Source organism: Papio anubis, chromosome 9, assembly GCF_008728515.1.
Source record: "Papio anubis isolate 15944 chromosome 9, Panubis1.0, whole genome shotgun sequence".
Lineage (NCBI taxonomy): Eukaryota > Metazoa > Chordata > Mammalia > Primates > Cercopithecidae > Papio > Papio anubis.
This window is the reverse complement of record NC_044984.1, coordinates 21,353,998-21,375,670: the sequence shown is the minus strand read 5'-3', so window position 1 is coordinate 21,375,670 and position 21,673 is coordinate 21,353,998. Positions and strand designations below refer to the sequence as shown.

At 35.4% G+C, this 21,673-nt stretch overlaps 1 protein-coding gene across 17 annotated transcripts in view; it reads left to right on the top strand.

Annotated features, from left to right (window-relative positions):
- The window catches only part of C2CD5 (C2 calcium dependent domain containing 5), a 94,993-nt gene extending 81,451 nt beyond the window's left edge, over positions 1 to 13,542 (top strand). For 12 of the 17 annotated variants that reach the window (XM_009180369.4, XM_009180365.4, XM_009180363.4 and 9 more), the window contains 5 exons: positions 2,593 to 2,643; positions 3,554 to 3,655; positions 5,003 to 5,193; positions 8,127 to 8,273; positions 12,243 to 13,542. In XM_009180369.4, coding sequence (XP_009178633.1) covers positions 2,593 to 2,643; positions 3,554 to 3,655; positions 5,003 to 5,193; positions 8,127 to 8,273; positions 12,243 to 12,374 — 623 coding nt within the window. In that variant the 3' untranslated portion in view covers positions 12,375 to 13,542. The remainder of the gene's footprint in view (positions 1 to 2,592; positions 2,644 to 3,553; positions 3,656 to 5,002; positions 5,194 to 8,126; positions 8,274 to 12,242) is intronic. The other 5 variants (XM_009180368.4, XM_009180361.4, XM_009180362.4 and 2 more) reach the window with 3 other exon arrangements.
- Positions 13,543 to 21,673: the final 8,131 nt, after the last annotated feature.

The following is a 21,673-nucleotide window of genomic DNA, read 5'->3' as shown; positions in this document are numbered from 1 at the left end:
TTTTATTTCTTTTAAATCAGAACTCCCAGTTTGTCAGTGAGCCAGACTGCATGTATCTGCAGTACCTTCTCTTTTGAAAAGCCTATCACCTGAGAAGCCAAACTCTGATCCGGAGAAGCAGAGGGACTGGGAGTTTGAGGTCATCAGACATTTGAGGTATTCAAACCAGTCCAAGGTGCTGATGTCTATCTGCTGCTGGGACCAGCTGGCCTTGGGCCTCTTGGGCCTTTTTTTTTCTGGGAGAAAAATTAAGATAGCAAGCATGTTAAAAGATGAACCTGCTCTCCCTAAGTGAAATCAAAATCTTCTCCCTTAAAAACTTTGGTTTTCAGATTTTTATTCAGATACATTCATATTTGAGGGCAGGGAATAAACATTTTCCCTCCCTTTTTTCCCTCTTCACCCTTTATAAATTTTGTGGGGTAAAAGTAATACATGTATATCGTGAAAAATTCAAATACTACAAAAATCATATAGTCCAGAATAAAGCTCCCTTCTCCATTTTCTTCCCCAAGAGGCAACTACTTTTAACAGTTTGCTGTCTGTCTTTCAAAGATACTCTATTCATCCTTTTTAAAAAACACAAGTATTTTACATATCATTGTGTTCCTTGTTTTTTCCACTTGATATTAGAGATGGGAACAGATACTTAATACATACTCAGGTAAGCTCTTTCTTTGTACATTTGCCATTAAAATATACGCAGTTCCTACTAGGGAATTCGATATTACTCAGATAATATCAAGGTATACAAAAGATTTTAGTTTTAGTGATTTTTCAGAAATTTTTAAGCCATTCGTCTTTCCCCTGCAGTTTAAAAAAATGCACGGAATTCCTAATACCAGCTATATGTTCTGTAATTCTACACCAACCAAATCTATACTGCACAAGACATATGAGAGCCTCAGGACCCTCTCGGGATATGTAAGTTAGGGGTAGGACAGTTGGTGTCCCAGTCTCTCCATTGAGTCTGTTTCTGTGCTGAGTCTCCCTGCAGATCAGGTAAGCCTCTGAGTGTCAGCTCTGTGCTGGTCTTTCTGTAGGTCTCATCTCCTAGACTTCCAAAGTCCCTCAAGATCCTGAATCAGGAGGACTTTTCCTATCTAGATCTCCAGTCAGCGAGCATGATGGTCAGGGCATGTCCACAACGTGGTATCCTCACAGGCCTTTCGTGAACTCCACTTGGTGATCCCTTTTATTTATCAGCTCTGTATATGCTGCAGTATTAGCTAGTGGTCAATTGCTTTATAAAAACTATGGGCCAGGTGGTGGCTCACACCTATAATCCCACGACTTTGGGAGGCCGAGGCAGGCGGATTACCTGAGGTCAGGAGTTCGAGACCAGCCTGGCCAACATGGTAAAACCCATCTCTACTAAAAATATAAAAAAATTAGCCAGGCGTGGTGGTGGGCGCCTGTAATCCCAGCTACTTGGGAGGCTGAGGCCAGAGAATCACTTGAATCTGGGAGGTGGAGGTTGCAGTGAGCTGAGACCGTGCCACTACCCTCCCACCTGGGCAACAAGACTAAAACTCCGTCTCAAAAAAAAAAAAATTGTGTTGGTGGGTCGTGGTGAGATACTTGCATTGGATTTTCAATTAGCAGCAATATTCTATGGTAGAAACATTCTGTACAAATAATGTTTTGAAAAGTTTTTAAAATTAATTTCAGCATGTTATCAAAAAAATCAACACATTAAGTAGAAATTAAAAAATTGTATCTATCAATTTATCTATACTTAAACTGGCCAACCGAAATTATTCTCAGTGCTTTTCATGAGTTATTTCTAAATTGGCAACACTATTCTTTTAGTTGTAAAATTCTTTCAAACAAAACTTTAAATATTCTAATGTGGGTAGAATGAGCATTAAAAATTATGAAGTTTTTTTTATAGTGCTATTTAAATTTGTACAATACCTTAAATACCTGTAATAAAAAATATCAGGGAAAATTCTGGATGCTACTGTTATGAGGTTACTGGAAAGGGAGTGATACTGCCTGAGATTCCTAGTTGTCTCTGTGATAACTCATTTTTTAGTTTTGCAAAGTCTTGATACCACCAGAGGGAGCTGTTGATATCGAAGTCCTTGAATGAAGAAGTTGGTGGTGAGGAGAGTTAAGACTAGGGAGCAGCTTATGCTGATCTATGAAGCATAATCATTATCTTGTCTGTAATTTTTAATCTTACAGGCTCTTCCCCACAGCAAACATTTCCCCTCTATGTTTCATTTCAGCTATTCTTCCCAACACATTGGCCCTTTTCTCTGCCTGGTCTCACATCCTGCTTTCATCATACTCACATTTGTTACTATGTTTATATTTTCTTGTGACTATGAAGTTTCTGAAACTTTTTTTGTGTTATAGTAAGCAAGTAGTCTCCTTTGGCATGGTATTTATGAACTGAGCTAGTTTTCATGTGTCAATAGAAACTGCATTGTAAACCTAAATGCTTTTATTTGGTTTGCTTTTGCAATGAAGCCATAAAGATTTCCTCCTATTCTTCTGGCTTATAGAGGTATTAACAAATAACAAAGAAGAGGTACTGGCTTGTACTTAGCATCCGAGCTAATGTTGTTCATATTGTCTTATTAGAACACCTGGAGAGTGCAAGTTCTAACTCAGGTATACCAGCTGCACAGAGAGGTGAGTTTATCTAATTAAGCAAATAGTCACCAAAGGTGTAAAATTCTAGTTTGGTGGTGCATGAAATTATAGACATCAAAGAAATGCACTGGACAATATGGCATAGACACCAAAATCTGGCTTTTTTTTTTTTTTTTTCGTAGGTAGAATATGTTCTTTTAAAAAAATCAATTAAACTAATATTTAAATTTTTTAGTATGTTAATGGTTTCCCAGTTTCTAAGCATAAAATTTTAGCTCCTTAAAATTTTTTCCCAGCTTAGCAGTAGTAAAAGTTATTCTTTTAAAAAGGGGGAACTTGTGAGGCTCACACCTGCCCCAACCCCGTATTATCAGAGGCTTCATTGCCCAAAATCAGACATGGAAACAAAACATTAACAAAAATGGCCCTTTGGTTTTCCTCTTACTGACTGTAGAAAGAAGATATTTTAATAACAGATAAGTCAACTAGTAACTTTTTAAAATGTGTTCTTCAACATTTGATTCTCTCTCTTTTTTTTTAAATTTTAGGGTAAAACTAGGGAAATGAATTATTCACAAAGTTTTGATTATAAAATAGGAACAACTGAAATATTATAAATTAAGAAGAGTAGGAAATAAAGTTAGTTAAAGCGCAGTATGTGGTCCTTTCACTGATAATTTATGTTAGACCCCAATCAGGCTCTCCCTAAGAGACCACACAACTATGACATCACCAAAAATGCTCAGCCTGCTAACTGAGAACTTGGTTTTGGACAAATCAGTGTCTAAAGCTTGACTCTTTACTATCTCTCTTATCTGACTTGAAAAGGACCGTTCTTTTTCTGAGTTACAGTTAAATTACATCATCGAAAGGAGTGTTAAGACGAGTAAGAGACATCATCCATATTTTTTTCTTTGTTTTTTCTTTTGTTTTCTGTCTGTGTTTTCAGCAACGTCAGTTGATTACAGTTCCTTTGCAGACAGATGCAGCAGCTGGATAGAGCTCATTAAACTGAAAGCTCAGACCATAAGGCGTGGATCAATTAAGACAAGTAGGCGGATGTTTCTACCACATTATGATAATCTGAGAAACATATCCCTGATTTCCCAGTGGTAAAAGCTAGACCTTACTACCCAGTAATAACGTTGCCAATCCATCATGTATTAGAGTGTGAAAGCTGCAGACTCTAAGGGTCATTTAGGAAAAGCTTTTGAAAGGCCTTTAGATTTATTAGTTTTACCTATAGAATTGTGTTTTTAAAATTTTCTTTTTTGTGCAGGCATTTTTAAAAGTATATAAATAGATATTATATTGTTCTAGTTGAAAATAAATTACCAACTCTCTTATTGAAGAGACATTCTTCCAGGACCCAAGGTACTATTTAGTATGTGGCATCTGTTGGTTTATTAAGTGTGATATGCAGAGGGCTAAACGAATAAAGAATTTCTGGAGAGAAAGTAGTTATTACCTTACTGCTAGAATCAGAATCATTACTTATATGTTATCTTTACCCCATGTGTTTTGGTAAATTTTGAGGTAAATGTATTTGAGTGAAAGAACTTACCATATATTAGAAGGGGAAAAAACTACATTTCACAGGAAATAACATAGGATGTGAAACCAGCCAGATCTGGTTCTGAATCCTAGAAGTGCCATTTTAATAGCTCTCAGACCTTGGGCAAGTTACTTAACTTCTCTAAGCTTCCATTTCCTCATGCATGAAATGGGGATGATGATGATAGCCTATGTTTCTGGGTTGTTGTAAGGATTAGATATATATATGTCTGTCTTATGGCAGTTATTTAGTAAGTGGTAGCTATTGTTTTTTTTGTTTTGTTTTGTTTTGTTTTTTTACTTTATAAACAACCAGCTTTTAGCTAGCAGAGGTCATTGTGTTAAGCTTTTAAAACTATGAGTTGGTTTTCAAAAAGGTTTGGAAAAAGCAAATATCTTACAATTAGATAACATAAGGTTTATCTACAAGTTGACAATGATGAAGTCGTCTGAAAAAGATGGAAAAATTGCGCTGGGAAATATAACAACTTTCACACTCTCCTTGTAATAATTTGTTCCTACAGCAGATAATTTTAATGCTCTGCCGCTTTTTCTTTTTCTTCACTTTATAACCAATCATTGTGTGTGTAGCTATACTGCATCAACATTTTCTTTTGCAGGAATGCCATTTTTCTTCCAAAAGAATTCCATTCCAGCATTTCCTCTCATGTTTTTCTGTCTCTCTTTTTTAATTGCATGCAGTGCATGATAATTTCTTTTCTTTCATGACATGGCTTAGCCTCACAGACAGCTGAATGTTGTCACCACTTATTTGGAAACCTCAGGGAATAATTGTGTTACCAGCGTCTGTTCTGAATGTTTTCTCCTCTTTCTCCAATTTTAGCCGTGACAGTTGAAAAAGCAAGTCCAGTGGGTGATGGAAATTTCCGGAATCGTTCTGCTCCACCTTGTGCAAATTCCACAGTTGGGGTTGTTAAGATGACACCTCTTTCTTTTATTCCTGGAGCAAAAATAACTAAGTATCTTGGGATAATTAACATGTTTTTTATTCGAGAGACTACTTCTCTTCGGGAGGTAATTTTATAGAAGTTGTTTCATTGTTTTTTTGAGTTTTCTCTGATTGAAGATTTAGTAACAAAACCAAACAAGTTTCAAATTGTTATTTTTTGCCAAAAATAACTTACAAATATTTATTTATATTTTAATAATCTATCTGGATTGAGTCTAGAGTTTATTTCATTTAGCAGCTAGGATTATCCCAAGAATTGTGTTAGTTTTAAACCTATTTATTGTTAAAAATCTTAGAACCTTATCATATAGTAAATAAAACAAATATCTGTGTTCAAATAGAGGTTTAAAATAGCCCTGAAAGAACAGCTTCATTTTCTCAGTAATTTAGCAACTTTTGACAGATCACATTTAGAAATAATAGAGGACTCTATTATGGATATATGTCTAAAGAGATACTTTATGTAATTTAGCTCTGCTGTTTCTTCCTACTGAGAAAGGAATGAAGCTGCTCATCTTTTACTCTCTCCATTAGTGTATGAGGATGACATTTCTTCAATCTTATCTCACACTGAGTATCATTAAACTTTAATTTGGTTTTTAAATAACAAGTTGTAATATTTTACTTGATGTGGAAAAAGTTCAGAATCAGAGTCAGCCTGTTATATCTTTTATAACACAGGAATTTAAACTTAAAACAATTATATAATGTCATATGTTAAGGAACAGGGGCTACCAAGCAAATTAATATTGTGAATAGGGAAATTTTTTAATTACTGAAGTGTGACATCCAATAATCTTTTCAAATTTTACTTTAGCTGCAGTTTGTATTTTTAAAAAGTATATTCATTATAAAGACGAATAAGGCACACTTAGCTGTGCCCTTTTTCACCAGCAGTGTTTCTATACTTTCTTAGGAATAACAGCCTGCACGCTATCTTTAATAACATACTCACCATCCTGCGCCTAGCACAGTAGCTGGAACAGAGTAAACACAATATGTTTTTGTGTAAATGAATGAATAGCTTCTGACAGATTATTTAATTACTTAGATGGATGTTTTCTTTGAGGTAAATTAGTCCAGGCATGGTGGCTCACGCCTGTAATCTCACCACTTTGGGAGGCCGAGGCGGGTAGATTGCTTGAGGCCAGCAGTTCGAGACCAGCCTGGCCAACATGACAAAACTCCTTCTCTACTAAAAATAGAAAAATTAGCCAGGCGTGGTGTCACATGCCTGTAATCCCAGCTGCTCGGGAGGCTGAGGTACAAGAATTGCTTGAACATGAGAGGTGGAGGTTGCAGTGAGCTGAGATTGCACCATTGCACTCCAGCCTAGGTGACAGAGTGAGACTCTCTCCTCCCCCCAAAAAAAAGATAAATTAGTTTTTATATCACTCTTAATTATGTTAAGATGAAAAATAAACTATCAAGATATTCTCAAAAACCTTTTGATAGAGAACTAAAATAGATGATACTTCTCTACATCCATTTACATTTGACAAAGATTTGGTGCGAAAAGTTGGCATGTATTATGAATTAATCTTTCTACTTGCTCTTGGTAGCACATGGATATTACACTATTTTGAATCCATAAAATTTTATTTCCTAAGCCTTCTTGACTACTTAAGCTCCCATACCTCAAAATGTTGCTTCTTGGTGGATTTTCCTTCAACAGAAACTTATAATATTAACTGTGTAGCACAATATTCCAAATGTGTTAATTGCCTGAGTTGTTTCCTTACAGTTAATTAATATTTTTTAAATTAATCCTCTACAGAGCTACTGTGTCATCAGAATTTTTTGATTTAATAAACAGGAGGAAATTGATAAAAGTCAAAGAAAAATATACTGAACTATGATTGAGTTGGAGGCAGGCTGAAGCAACTCCCTTAATTCCTTAACTACAAAAAGAGATATCTTTACAAAACTATATGTAGTATCCTCAGGCTTTTCAGAAAGATGGATTTTTCCCCTTCCAGTTTAAAGTTGGAAATTTCCTCCTAGACTGTAAATAAGTACAATAGAATTTGTGGAAACCTAGGTTGAAAAGCATTTTAAGCTATTGACTAGCCTTTGATTTCTGTTTTCCTTGTTTTTGAATATGGAAAAAGTACCCTGAACTACTGGATTTTATTTCCTAACAGTTATGTATAGAATTCTTATTATATGCACCTGTTGAACTAGATGTTAGCATATAGTTGTATGCAAAACAGATACAGTCCCTGACCTAATGGAACTTACAATCTAGTAGAACTGGAGCATGGTAGACAAAAACAAATAAATCATATAATTAGTATCTAATTACTAGGGAGAGTAAGTAATATAAAGAAATTGAACAGAGGCTATCAGAGAATGTAATAGAGGAATTCAACTTATAGTTCACAGTCAGAGAAGGTATCTCTGAAGACATTATAGGTAAATTGGGACCAAGGAGTGAATGAGTTGTTCTGTGGAAAAAACAACAAAAAAAAACTGAGTGAAAAGTCTTCAGGAGCAACATGTGCCAGTGAGCCTGAGGTAGGAAAAGTGCTTGTGCATTTGAGAAACTGAAAAAAAGGCAAGTTTGATTGAACATGGTTCAGGTTCAGAATGAGAGATATGGATAGCAGGTAAGTTTTATTGTTTAGGCTTATCATCAATTTGTTTTAATGATGATGAGCATGATTTAATGGAGATGTTGAAGGTGGAGGCACAATTTGAATTCTTGCCCTGCCATTTACTTATTAGCTGTTTGATCATAGCTAGTCATGGGCAAGTTACAAATTCTCCGGGCTTCAGTTTTATCATCTGTAAAGTAAATGTAGTAAATCCTTGCCTGGACATGTGTTCAGTCAATGTTTGTTCATTCAGTAAATCCCCATTGTGAGGGAAGTTTAAGTTATTTGGTATATTAAGATAATTTAGGATGTTTTAATATATATTCTTTGACATTTTGTATATATTCCTATATCCATACACATGTATCTATGGTATGATTTTCCTGTGTGTTATTATTTAGGAAGGAGGAGTCAGTGGTTTTCTCCATGCTTTTATTGCTGAAGTGTTTGCAATGGTGAGAGCTCATGTTGCTGCGTTAGGAGGGAATGCTGTTGTCTCCTACATAATGAAGCAGTGTGTCTTCATGGAGAATCCAAATAAAAACCAGGTAAGATGCAGTTAAAAATTCCTGATTGGCGAGAACCTGAGAATTTCTTCCATGGCTTCCTACCCCTAACCCCCTCCAAAAGAGATTGCTCTTTAGAACCCTTTGAGTCTAGATGTGTAAGACATTTTAATGAATTTCTTAATAACCACGGTCATACATAGTCACAAGTCAATACATGCTATTTCGGCATCTCAGGTAACTAGGTATTATTATTAATCACGTCTGGAATTTGTCCTCCTGAGTTACTGTCTCCACCCTCTTTTTGGTAAGTGTTTGGAATACAGTGATAGCTAACTGAGGAGAGCTAAAGATGTCCTTTAGTTTGGACTATGATGCTGTCCAGTTTTAGCTGCCTTACTAATGAAGAGTATATCATAGTGAGACCAAAGTGCTTGCTTATTTCTGATAAGTGGTGTATTCTGTTAATGGGGTTGAAAGCAGTTAGTTTAAATCTTAAAATAAATTTCTAAATTTTCTGTTAAGATAATAACTCACTTAAAATTGTTAAAATTTTTAAAAAATTAATTAACTATACTAAATAGTGTGAAATACCTTAAACACAGTTCTTCCCAACCTGCTTCTCTTGGCACACATCAAAAATCCTATTTCTGTGGTCCACTGGTATACTGTGGTAAATGCATGAAGCTGTATGTGGCTGCTGGTAATTGGCCCTGGGTTTCTGACCCAGGTGACTCCCCTGAGAGCAGAGGGGATCAATATCTTGGCAGACACAGAGCTTAAGAAGCTCTAATATAGACTAATTACTTATCATCTAAGCAGGAGTAAAAATGAATAGATGTGTGTGTATATATATATTTTTTGCCCCTACCTGTACATCTGGATAATTGTAACCAAAGACAAATCATTTAAATTCTTAGTATCATTGTTTTTTTCATTAATAAAATTATCTTACAGTGAAAGTGAGTTGTTGTCATAAATATAAAAGCAGTTTGATAAGACATTATGGAAATGCAAAATTGTTTTAGCTTTATTTAAGAGATAGGGTTTTGCCATATTACCCAGGCTAAACTTGAACTCCTGAGCTCAAGCGATCTTCCCATCTCAGCTTCCCTAGTGGCTGGGACTACTGGCACGTGGCACCACATCTGACTGGTTTTAGTTTTATTTTGAAGTCATGAAGTTTAATCAATTTCTTCAGAAGGGTACTTCATTTACTAAGTTCTTTTCAGGTTTTCTTGATAGTTTACACATTTTCATAACTCATGGTATATTAAACTTCATTAAGAAGATGTTGAAGAAAAATAGTGATAAACAAAACTATGAGACAACCTTCTGATAAATTTTGGCAATGGCTAAGGCATGTTAGAGGGAGAAGGGAAGTTATGAAACATCCTAGGAGGATTTTTGGTAGATAATTGGGGCATATCTAAAGCTCAGTGAGGCTACTGCAGTTCTGGATTTGCAACCAGCTTATTGATAAGATCTGGAGTGAAGGAGATTGTGTGGAGTGGTCAAAAGGGGTACATGGGGAGAAGAAAGATTGAGAAAGGAACAGTGAGAAAGGCAGAAGGAAAACCAAGAGCGCTGAGAACTACCTATACACAGATCATTTGAAAGTGGAAGTAGAATGGAAACCAGGCACATCCTGAGCAGGAGTGTTTGATACAATTTGGTATTATCTGGTCATAAAGAAAGCATCTATTAGATCTTGAAATTATATTCAACTGGGTACTTCTTTGTAATAATTTATTTGATATAAGAGGATTTTCCCTAGTTTAAGAATCCTTTTTTGCTTCATTACTTTGTATTTGAGAATGAGATTTGTAGTTTTGGGTTTTTCCCAGTGTTAAATTTATACAACTTGTTCACTGACTTAATTAGCACCTTAACAAATGCCTCAAAATCAGCTTATCCAGAACAAAACTTATATCTGTGCCTCAGTTTTCTCATCTATGACATTGGGATAAAAATTGGGGAAATCATGAGTTAATATATGTAATGTGCTTTGTGCCTGGTGGATAGTAAGCACTGTAAAGGTTGTTACTATTATCTTTTAAATGTTTGTCTTCAATGATTTCTCACAAGACAAAGTCATGCTTCTTAATATGTCCTACAAGGTCTTCCACGTTCTCAGGTCTTCTACCTTTTCAGACTCGTCTGTTGCCCCCCTCACCTCTCCTAACATACCCAAGACGTAGACTGAATTGTTTGGTTTTCCAAATGAACTGCTTTTTTTTTTTTCCCCCTCCATTTCTGGTACTTTGTAGTGTTGATATTAACTCCATTTTGTAGGTGAAAAAACTGAGGGTTAAGTTTGGTTTGAGGCTATAAATAGAAAAGCTAGAATATACCCAGATTTTCCACCACCAGCCCTCTTCCTCTGTACCTAAATGATAACTATCAACGGCTGATTACCACTGAGGTGCACACATCATATCAGGTGCCATGATTTATGTCATTAGCTTCTCCCCCTACTTTTATGTGAGATCTTGCATGTACACAAAAAATGTAGAGAACTGCACACAGACATTCTTACAACCCTCAGCTTAAGAAATAAAGTATTAAAAATATGGTTGAAGCCTCAGTGGGCCTATTTCCTCTTCATACTGAGTGAACCATCTTAATTTTGTCATTCCTATGCATGCTTTTATATCTTAAAAAAATTAATTGTAGTCTTATTTTGTATCTAAAATGTTTTAATATATTTTTGAATAGGTAGTACATGATTAAAAATTCAAAAAGGTATGAATGGAAAAGTCTCTCCTTGTCTGCTATTCCAGCCAGTCAGTTTTCCTCCCCACATGCAACCAAATTTTTCTTTTTGGTAACTTCTAGAGATGTAACACTCCAAACTATGTAACCAGAGAGATTTTATACATACAAGCAAATATATATTCTTTTATTTTCCGGTTTAATATAAGTGGTAGCTTTACAGTACATACTGCTTCTCAGCTTGCTCTTTCACCTGATTTTTCTTGGCAAGGTTTTCGTTTCAGGACATAAAGATTACCTTTATGTTTGTTACAACCACATAACACTCCATGGTATACGTCGATCGGAATTTCTTTAATTAGTCCCCTACTGATAAACATTTAGGTTGTTTTCAGTAAATGTTGTGCTAATACATACAGTGCTACAAAAACAATGTGATACATAAGTGATTAGCACAAGTGTGAGCATCTCTGTAGGGAAAATTTCTTAAAACAGAATTGCTAGGTCAAAAGTAGTACCTTTGTAATTTTCATGGAGATTTCCAAAGTTCCCCTTCATTGAGATATTTTGCACTTTATATAAATATATAAGGATATATATAGTTATGTAAATGATTTTATATTGTATATGTCATTTTGCAAATTGCTTTTGTTAATTCATCATAATATTTACCCATATTGTTTGAGCTTTAGGTCATTTTTCACTTCCATATAGTATTTCAGATATGAATATTCCACAGTTTATTTTCATTTCCCTTTTGATGGGCATTTAGTTTGTTTCTAGTATTTTGCTAAACATGATGCAGTGAAAAGTCACTTATTAATCTTTGTTGCATACATGTCCAAGATTTCTCTAGGGAACACATATACATGGAATTAATGGATCATGCAGTGTGTTCTTTTTCTGCTTTAGGAGATGGTTCTTTTCAGGATGGTTGCACTTCCCACTGCAGTGTTAAGTATGTTGCTGTTGTCCCATGTCTTTGTTAACACTTGGTGACATCCAACTTTTACATTTTTTGCCAATATATATGAAGTGGTGTCTCGTCGTCATTTTAATTATGTATCTCTAATAGAGGGCTTGAATATGTTTTCATATGTTCACAGGAGCTCCTTGAGTTTTCTTTCCTGTGAATTGCCCTCTTGCCCTTTTCTCATTTTTCTGTTGGATTGTCTATCTTTATCCTAAAATTTAGAAGCCTGTGCTTTTTTGGCTGTACAGCACTGCCCCTTGTGTAACAGAAGAGTATGAATGTGTTGAGTATAACTGAACCTGTCCTGTTTATTGTTCTTACAGGCACAGTGTCTTATAAATGTAAGTGGTGATGCAGTGGTTTTTGTTCGTGAATCTGACTTAGAAGTGGTGTCATCTCAGCAACCTACTACCAACTGCCAGTCATCATGTACTGAAGGCGAAGTTACAACCTGAGGAAAATTAGGAAAAAAGAGTTCAACTAAATGAAATTCATCAATCTCTGTTATTTTGTCATTATCTTCTTAGACTTAAAATTGAACTTGAGATAAATAAGGAAGAATTGGGTAGATTTTACTTGCCTGGAGTCTTTTGGAGGCATGAGAATTTTCTAATCTTGACATTTTGTTTGCCTGTTCTAGACAGGCCCTGTGGGATCTTGACCCTTCAGTAAGTTAAGATAAATTTTTAAAAGAACTGTAGCAAAGATGGAACCTTTGTAATTTATGTTGATTTTAATAAAATCATAATTTAAAAAATGAAACGGGAAGATTGTCAGGAAATTAGGATAGCTACTGTAGTGTAATTTAGAAAAACTAAGCAAGAGATTCTCCAATTGTTAGTGAGTAAGCAGTCTGATTTGAGAAATGTGTGGGGACAACGGAGAAAAGTTTTCAAAAAACTACTATGTAGATTTCTGAATGTGTTTTATTTTGATGAGGAATTTGGTAACAACTGAAAGGGAAAAGTGCTTCAGTCATCTTTTGAAAACAAGTTAAAATTCTGGAACTTGTATCTGTAATACATCCTAACTCCTATAAAAGAAAATAATCTGTCATAGCTGGTGTCCTTTCACTGAAAGTTTTAATACTGTCTCTAAGGAGAGAGGAAAAGATTATTATATAATTTTATAACTGGCAATATTTGAGTTAGTATTTGGCTAAAAGAGACTTGACTTCAACTGGGATGAAAATGTCAGTGAATTTTGTTGAAGTAGTAAAAATACAGGTGACTTAGTAGGAACATAAAATTATTTTCTAATAAGATAATATTGTACTCCTACCAAATAAACAGGATTTTAGTAATATCTGAGGGATTTTTGATGGTGAGTTAGACTGTATTTGGCATAGAATTTGGAAATGTAACTTGAATGTAAATATGCTGCAAAATGTTGAATGTATACATAGAAAGACTTCTTCTGTCGATGCCAAATACCTGTTGTAAATGAACCTTAAATATTACATTCCTCCTTTGCACAGTAATATTTCTTTATAACACTTATGATTTTTCCTCCCAGGACAACAAACTGCCCTTAAGAGTCATTTCTTTGTTATCACAGGTGTCAATATTTTTCTGTATTTTGTTTATAATTTTATTTTTTAAATAAAAAGTTTATAAAAATAAACTGGAATATTCCTAAATCTCTTTTTTACTTCCATCATATACCACTGTCAGTTTTCTGAATCACTTTCTATCTTATCATCTCCATTCATTTCTTCAGTCAACAAACATCTATTGAGCACCTATTAATTGCAAGGCCCTGGCCTTAATTTTGGAAGGGGTGTGTGTTTGCAATTTTGGCTCTTTTATTGTTTCAGGTTAGGTAGGTATTCATTCAACAACTATTAAATGCCTGCTAGATGGTAGGGCACAGTTTTAGGCAGTGAATGAAACACAAAAGTTCTTCCTCTCATAGAGCTTAAAGTCAGTGTTTACACAGGTAAGTAATTTGTAAGATGTGGTAGTGCAGTATTTTAATAATTGCTAATATTTATTGAATGCATACTGTGGGCAGCCAGTCTAATAAAGATGTTTTCGTATTAACTCTCTTAATCCTTATGGAAACCTTATTGTTAAGCACCAGTTTATAGTTGAGGAAGCAGAATTGAGAGTTTATGTGAGTTGCCCCAAAGACAGTAAATAGTGGAGCCAAGATTCAAGCACAGGCAACTTGGCTCTAAAACCTACACTAGTAAGTGAGAAAATGTGAGTGTAGCTTGAAATAGAGGTACTTCCCAAAGGAGACAGTATTTTAGCTCAAGTCAGGAAAAGTAGCTCACTGGAATTTGGTATTCCCAGTTTATTCATCCATCCATCCATTCGTCCAGCCATTTGTCCGTCGAGCAGCTGTTCAGTGATTGCATAGTGTGCTCCAGAGTCTTTTCTAGGCAAAGGAATAATACAGCCATTGCTAATTGGCTGTTTTGTGCCATGTCCTGTGTACGATAATTCATAAAACAAGCCAGCTGGGATTATCTCTATTTTAGTATGAACAATTGTATACTCATGGTGAGACCCAGACTGATTTCTGTCAAAGCTGGAGTTTCCTTAACCACCCAGACTTGCTGCGTATTTGCTCACATGGGCCTGTTTGCTCCTGTGGGCCACCTTTGAAGCACAATCATCTGGACCAAGATTGGTTCCTTCCAGAAAGGCTAATGTTACCCAACACCCCAAGAGCTGCTGCTCTTTCACTATGTGTAGATTATCCCTGAAACATGAGCATCTGTAATGGACATGCTAGGACTTAGTCTTTTGGAAATAGGCCAGTTTACAGCATTTACAGCAGGTCTAACATGCCCTTCATCTTTCATCGCTGCTCTAAGGGGAAATGACTCAATTTAAAGGAAGTCATTGTCCCACTTCCTCCACCTCCTTCTCTCCCATGATCCATTATCATCTGGCTTTTATCACCTGTTCCGCCCCTGAATTTGAACATGCCAAAGATAGAAGTATTGGATTGCAATATTAAGTATTTGGCAAAAGTTTTTTTTTATGCATACAGCTTTTTCATAAGTGCATAAATGGGATTATATAAACAATGTTTAGAGTAGTTTTATTTTTTACCTTTTTGCCTGGTTTTCTCTTCTTCCCTATCACATCCCTTCCAATCCATGTTAATAACCGAGTGTGTATCCTTACATATTTTGAAAAATCTGTTAGATATAATTTAAATTCAACAAAATTCATCTATTTTAAGTGTGTAGTTTGAGCTTGGCAAATATACATCATGTAACCAAGTATGGAACGTTTCCATCACCAATAAAGTTCCCTGGTGTCCCTCCGCAGTCAGTCTACTCCCTCTTCCATGTCAGTGGGATCTTGTGCTCGGCAACTTTCATTTGGCATAATGCTTTTGAGATGCATCTATGCATGGACAACATTTTTGGCCAGTGGGAATAATCGAGCTGTTTTGCATTTGAGTTTGCACTTTTTTTGTGAAAATCGAAATTTCTGTCATATGGAGTTGACTTTTTCTTGTTAATACTTAATCTGCTATGTGAGACAATTTCCCCCCTATTTTGTTGTCTATCTTTACAGTAACTTTTTACAATATCTATACTTTTTATTATGGACAGTGTGACCATCTTTCCTTCTTTCAGCTTCTTAGTGAAATTGACCTCTATGGGGGCTGTCCTTAAGCTTCATCAATTTTCATACATCTTGAATTGCTCCTATGTCAGTATGTCTCCATCAGTAAAAATTTACTATGTCTTATTTCCATAAATGTCATTACTACTTAGCCAGTTTAGCTTGAGTCAGAAGTCTGGAAGATCAAAACCTATCCTCTTTCCAATACGCCACCGAATCTCATGGCACCAGGTGCATAAAGACGTGGAAGCATAAAAATGTGTGTTGTGTGGAAGCAACACATCTATTTACAAACTGTCTTTTTTTCCTTTTTCTTTCAGAGGAGGGTCTTTTTCAGAGTACTTTTGATAATCTGATCTAAGCTCTGGACCTTTTTTGTCCCCCAAAATAAGCATACACATGAACTTTTGCATACTACTTCAGGAGGTTTATTGAAACCACTTCTTTGACCCCAGGATGAATAAGGAACCACGCTGAAGAAAATGTTAGGAATGGTTGGATAAATATTATCCTAAAAAGTTTGGTTTCTTTCTAATAGAAAAGTCAAGGCGCTATAAAGACTCAATCGCTCTCTCTCTTTTTTTATATATATATATAATTAAATAGAAATATATTTATATACTTAATATAAAACATTTATATTTATATAATTAATATAAATCAACATTTATATTTATATATAAATATATATATTTAGTTAACAGATTAATTATTAATATATAACTAATATATAATATATATTTAATATATATAACAATTATATAGTAACATACCTATATTGATATCTGAATTTATATAAATTGGATATATAATTATATAATTTTTTGAAGTTTTTTAATAGCAAAAGATTGCAGATATTAATCTACAACAGTTGTTTTAAATTATGTATACATTGTGGAATGATTAAATTGAGTTAACTAGCTTTTTTTTTTTATTAAATTGAGCTAATTCGCACTTTTTTCTTTTGTGGTGGGACCACTGAGAATCTACTTCTCTTAGCAATTTTCAAGAACGCAATACATTATTAACTGTAGTCACTATGTGTATGATAGATCTCTTGAACTTATTCCTCCTATTTAATTGGAATTTTGTATCCTTTGACCAACATCTCCTAATACCCCACCTCTGGCAACCACCATTCTACTATCTACTTCTATGAGTTCAACTTTTTAAAATTTCACGTATACTATGTAAGATCATGTGGTATTTGTCATTCTTTCCTGGCTTATTTTACTTAACATTGTGTTTTCCAGGTTCATTCATGTTGTTGAAAATGGCTGAATTTCCTTATTTTTAAAGACTGAATAGTGTCCCATTGTGTATAGATACTATATTTTCTCTATCCACTTATCTGTTTATGGACACTTAGGTTGATTTCATAACTTGGTTATTGTGAAAAACGCTGTTAATGAACATTGGAGTGCAGATACCTCTTTGACATACTGATTTCATATCCCTTGGAAGCATGCAGAGTAGTGGGATTGCTGGATCATATGTTAGTTCTATTTTCAATTTTTTGGGAAGCCTCCAGACTCTTTTCCATAATGGCTGTACTAATTTATATTCTTATCAACAGCGTGCAAGTTTCCCTTTTCTCCATGTACTCTCCAACAAAGACTATATTTTTACATATAAAAAATAAAAATATAAAAGTGGTTCCTCTGCTTTTTGAAAGTAAGACTCTTGTCTGTAAAAAATCCTTCTAAATAAACATTTGTTCACTGGAGTTTTTTTTTAAAGACTATATTTTTAAATATTAAAAAAACCTCAAAATAAGGAGAATAATGGACTCCCAAAGATGTCCCCAACTTAATCCCCTGTGAATATATTACCTAACATGTCAAAAACTTTGCAAATATGATCAAGGTTAAGGACCTTGAGATGGAGACATTATCCTGGTTTATCTGGGAGGGTCCTAGAATCTAATCACATGAATCCTTAAAAGTGGAAACAGGGTATAAGAGGTAAGAGAGATTCTATGTGAGTAGGACTGGACGCAACACTGCGACTTTGAGGCAGAGGAAGAAATGTGGGCCGGGTGCCGTAGCTAACTCCTGTGATCCCAGAACTTTGGGAGGCCGAGAAAGTAACAGTCCCGCCAATGACTTGATTTTAGCCTGGTGAGACCCATGTCGTCAGTTCTGACGTACCGAACTGTAAGGTAATAAGTTTGTGTTGTTGAAACCACTAAGGTTGCGGTAGCAACAGAAAACGAATACAAATTCCCATACAAGTTCAACTATAGAGATATATAAAGTGTAAAATTACCGTACAGCTGTGCTATTTGTGATAATAACATCCAATAGAAAATGCTTCACAAATTCAAGGTACACGCACTGTTATCTCTCTTATTTTTCCTAACAATTTTGTGTATACCCATATGAATAATTAGCAGAAGTCCAGAATCTCCTGCCTGTAAGCTCTTCTCTACTTCTGGAATCGTCCAACAACTTTAAGGCTCAATGCAATCCCCAAAGGGTTAACGGCTTCCACACCCAAGCGGCCATAGCGCAGGAACCTTCTCGGTTCACTCTTGCGTCTGCTTCTTGCAATCACACGGTGGCGCTGTTGGAATGAGTTCCACACAGAACAGGGAAGTAGCTCTTCAGGTGATGATGCAATACTAACCAAGACTCCTGCACGGGCTTCCCAGGGGTCTTTAGGCCATGCCTAATCTATCCAAGAAAGTCCGCCCAGGTTCAGTTCCCAGTGCTCAACCCTCTAGTTCTCATTCACAGCTGCCTCTCAATGGACCAGGAAGCCCCAGGGGCTCCTTATCATAACTGGTTCTGGGGTTTGTCACTTCATAGCGATATCCTCAAGTGCTTCCAGGGACCTTTCCCTTATTCCCCAAAGGGAATCATGTCAGGAAATTCCAAAGTATTCGTACACATCCTTCTAAAGAGAGTTTAGCAATGTCAGGATGATTTTCTGGTAATAGAGGACTTGCTGATACCTCTCATTACAGTTAATCTTTTAGAGCATAATTCAACTTTTAAAATGATCTTTATATGGTAAAATTGATAATTTTTTCATGTTTATTTATTTTTATTTTTATTAGTTTATTTTTCCATAAGTTATTGGGGTACAGATGCTATTTGGTTACATGAGTAAGTTCTTTAGTGGTGATTTGTGAGATTTTGGTGCACCCATCACCTGAGCAGTATACACTGCACCATATTTGTTGTCTTTTATCCCTCGCCGCCCTCCCACTCTTCCCCTTGAGTCTCCAAAGTCCGTTGTCCCATTTTTATGCCTTTGTGTTCTCATAGCTTAGCTCCCACATATCAGTGAGAACATATGATGTTTGGGTTTCCAATCCTCAGTTACTTCACTTAGAATAATAGTCTCCAATCTCATCCAGGTCACTGCAAGTGTTGTTAATTCATTCCTTTTTATGGCTGAGTAGTATTCCATCATATATATATATGTGTGTGTGTGTATATATGTGTGTGTGTATATATATATGTGTGTGTGTGTATATATATATATAACAGTTTCTTTATCCACTCGACTGATGGACATTTGGGTTGGTTCTACGATTTTGCAATTGTGAATTGTGCTGCTATAAGCATGTGTGTGCAAGTATATTTTTCAAATAATGACCTCTTTTCCTCTGGGTAGATACCCAGTGGTGGGATTGCTGGATCAAATGGTAGTTCTACTTTTAGTTCATTAAGGGATCTCCACACTGTTTTCCATAGTGGCTGTACTAGTTTACATTCCCACCAGCAGTGTAGCAATGTTCCCTGATAGCCACATCCATGCCAACATCTACTGTTTCTTGATTTTTTTTATTATGGACATTCCCCTGAGAGTAAAGTGATAGCGCATTGTGATTTTGATTTGCAATTCCCTGATCATGAGTGATGTTGAGCATTTTTTCATAAGTTTATTGGCCATTTGTATATCTTCTTTTGAGAATTATCTATTCATGTCCTTAGCCCACTTTTTGATGGGATTGTTTGTTTTTTTCTTACTGATTTGTTTTTGTTGTAGATTTTGGATATTAGTCCTTTGTCAGATGTATAGATTGTGAAGATTTTCTCCCACTCGGTGGATTGTCTGTTTACTCTGCTGACTGTTCCTTTTGCCAGGTAAAAGCTCTTTAATTAGGTCCCAGCTATTTATCTTTGTTTTTATTGCATTTGCTTTTGGGTTTTTGGTCATGAAATCCTTGCCTAAGCCAATAGCTAGAAGAGTTTTTCCAGTGTTATCTTCTAGAATTTTTACAGTTTCAGGTCTTAGGTTTAAGTCCTTAATCCATCTTAAGTTGATTTTTGTATGAGGTGAGAGATGAGGATCCAGTTTCATTCTCCTACATGTGGCTAGCCAATTATTCCAGCACCATTTGTTGAAAAGGGTGTCCTGTCCCCACTTTATAGTTTTGTTTGCTTTGTCGAAGATCAGTTGGCTGTAAGTATTTGGGTTTATTTCTGGGTTCTCTACTCAGTTCCATTGGTCTATCTGCCTATTTTTATACCAGCGCCACACTCTTTTAGTGACTGTGGTCTCATAGTATAGTTTGAAATCAGGTAGTGTGATACCTCCAGACTTGTTCTTTTTGATTAGTCTTGTTTTGGCTATGCAGGCTCTTTTTTGGTTACATATGGATTTTAGGATTATTTTTTCTAACTCTGTGAAGAATGGTGGTGGTATTTTGATGGGGATTGCATTTAATTTGTGGATTGCTTTGGCAGAATGGTCATTTTTACAATATTGATTCTACCCATCCATGAGCATGGGATGCATTTCCATTTGTTTATGTCGGCTGTGATTTCTTTCAGCGATATTTTGTAGTTTTTCTTGTAGAGGTCTTTTGACTCCTCCGTTAAGTATATTCCTAAGTATTTTATTTGTGGCTACTGTAAAAGGGGTTGAGTTCTTGATTTGATTCTCTGCTTGGTTGCTGTTGTTGTGTAGAAGAGCTATGGATTTGCATACATTAATCTTGTATCTAGGAACTTTACTGAATGCCTTTATCAGTTCTAGGAGCTTTCTGGAAGAGTCCTTGGGGTTTTCAAGGTAAACGATCATATCATCAGCAAACGGGGACAGTTTGACTTTCCTCTTTACTGATTTGGATGCCCTTTATTTATTTGTCTGATTTCTCTGGCTAGGACTTCCAATATTATGTTGAAGAGGAGTGGTGAGAGTGGGCATCCTTGTCTCATTCCTGTTCTCAAAGGGAATGCTTGCAATTTTTCCCCATTCAGTATTATGTTGATTGTGGGTTTGTCATAGATGGATTTTATTACATTAAGGCATGTCCCTTGTATGTTGATTTTGCTGAGAATTTTAATCATAAAGGGATGCTGAATTTTATCTAATGCTTTTTCTGCATCTATTGAGATGATCATGTGATTTTTGTTTTTACTTCTGTTTAGGTGGTATATCACATTTATTGACTTGTGTATGTTAAACCATCCCTGCATCCCTGGTATGAAACCCAATTGATCATGGTGGATTATCTTTTTTGATATGTTGTTGGATTTTGTTAGGTCATATTTTATTAAGGATTTTAGCATCTAACTTCATCAAGGATAACGGTCTGTAGTTTTATTTTGTAGTTGTATCCTTTCCTGGTTTTGGTATTAGGGTGGTGCTGGCTTCATAGAATGAATTAGGGAGGGTTCCTTCTTTATCTTGTGGAATAGTATCAAAAGGATTGGTACAAATTCTTCTTTGAATGTCTGATAGAATTCTGCTGTGAATCCATCTGGTCCTGGATTTTTTTTGTTGGTAATTTTTAAATTACCGTTTCAATCTCACTGCTTGTTATTGGTCTGCTCAGGGTATCTAATTCTTCCTGCTTTAAGCTAGGAGAGTTGTATTTTTTCAGGAATTTATCCATCTCTTCTAGGTTTTCTAATTTATGTGTGTAAAGTTGTTCATAGTAGCCTTGAATGATCTTTTGTATTTCAGTGGTGTCAGTGGTGTCAGTTGTAATGTCTCCTGTTTCGTTTCTTAGTGAGGTTATTTGAATTTTCTCTCTTCTTTTTTTGGTTAATCTTGCTAATGGTCTATCAATTTTATTTATCTTTTCAAAGAACCAGCTTTTTGTTTCATTTATTGTTTGTATTTTTTGTTTGTTTCAGTTTCACTTAGTTCTGCTCTGATCTTGGTTATTTCCTTTATTCTGCTGGGTTTGGGTTTGGTTTGTT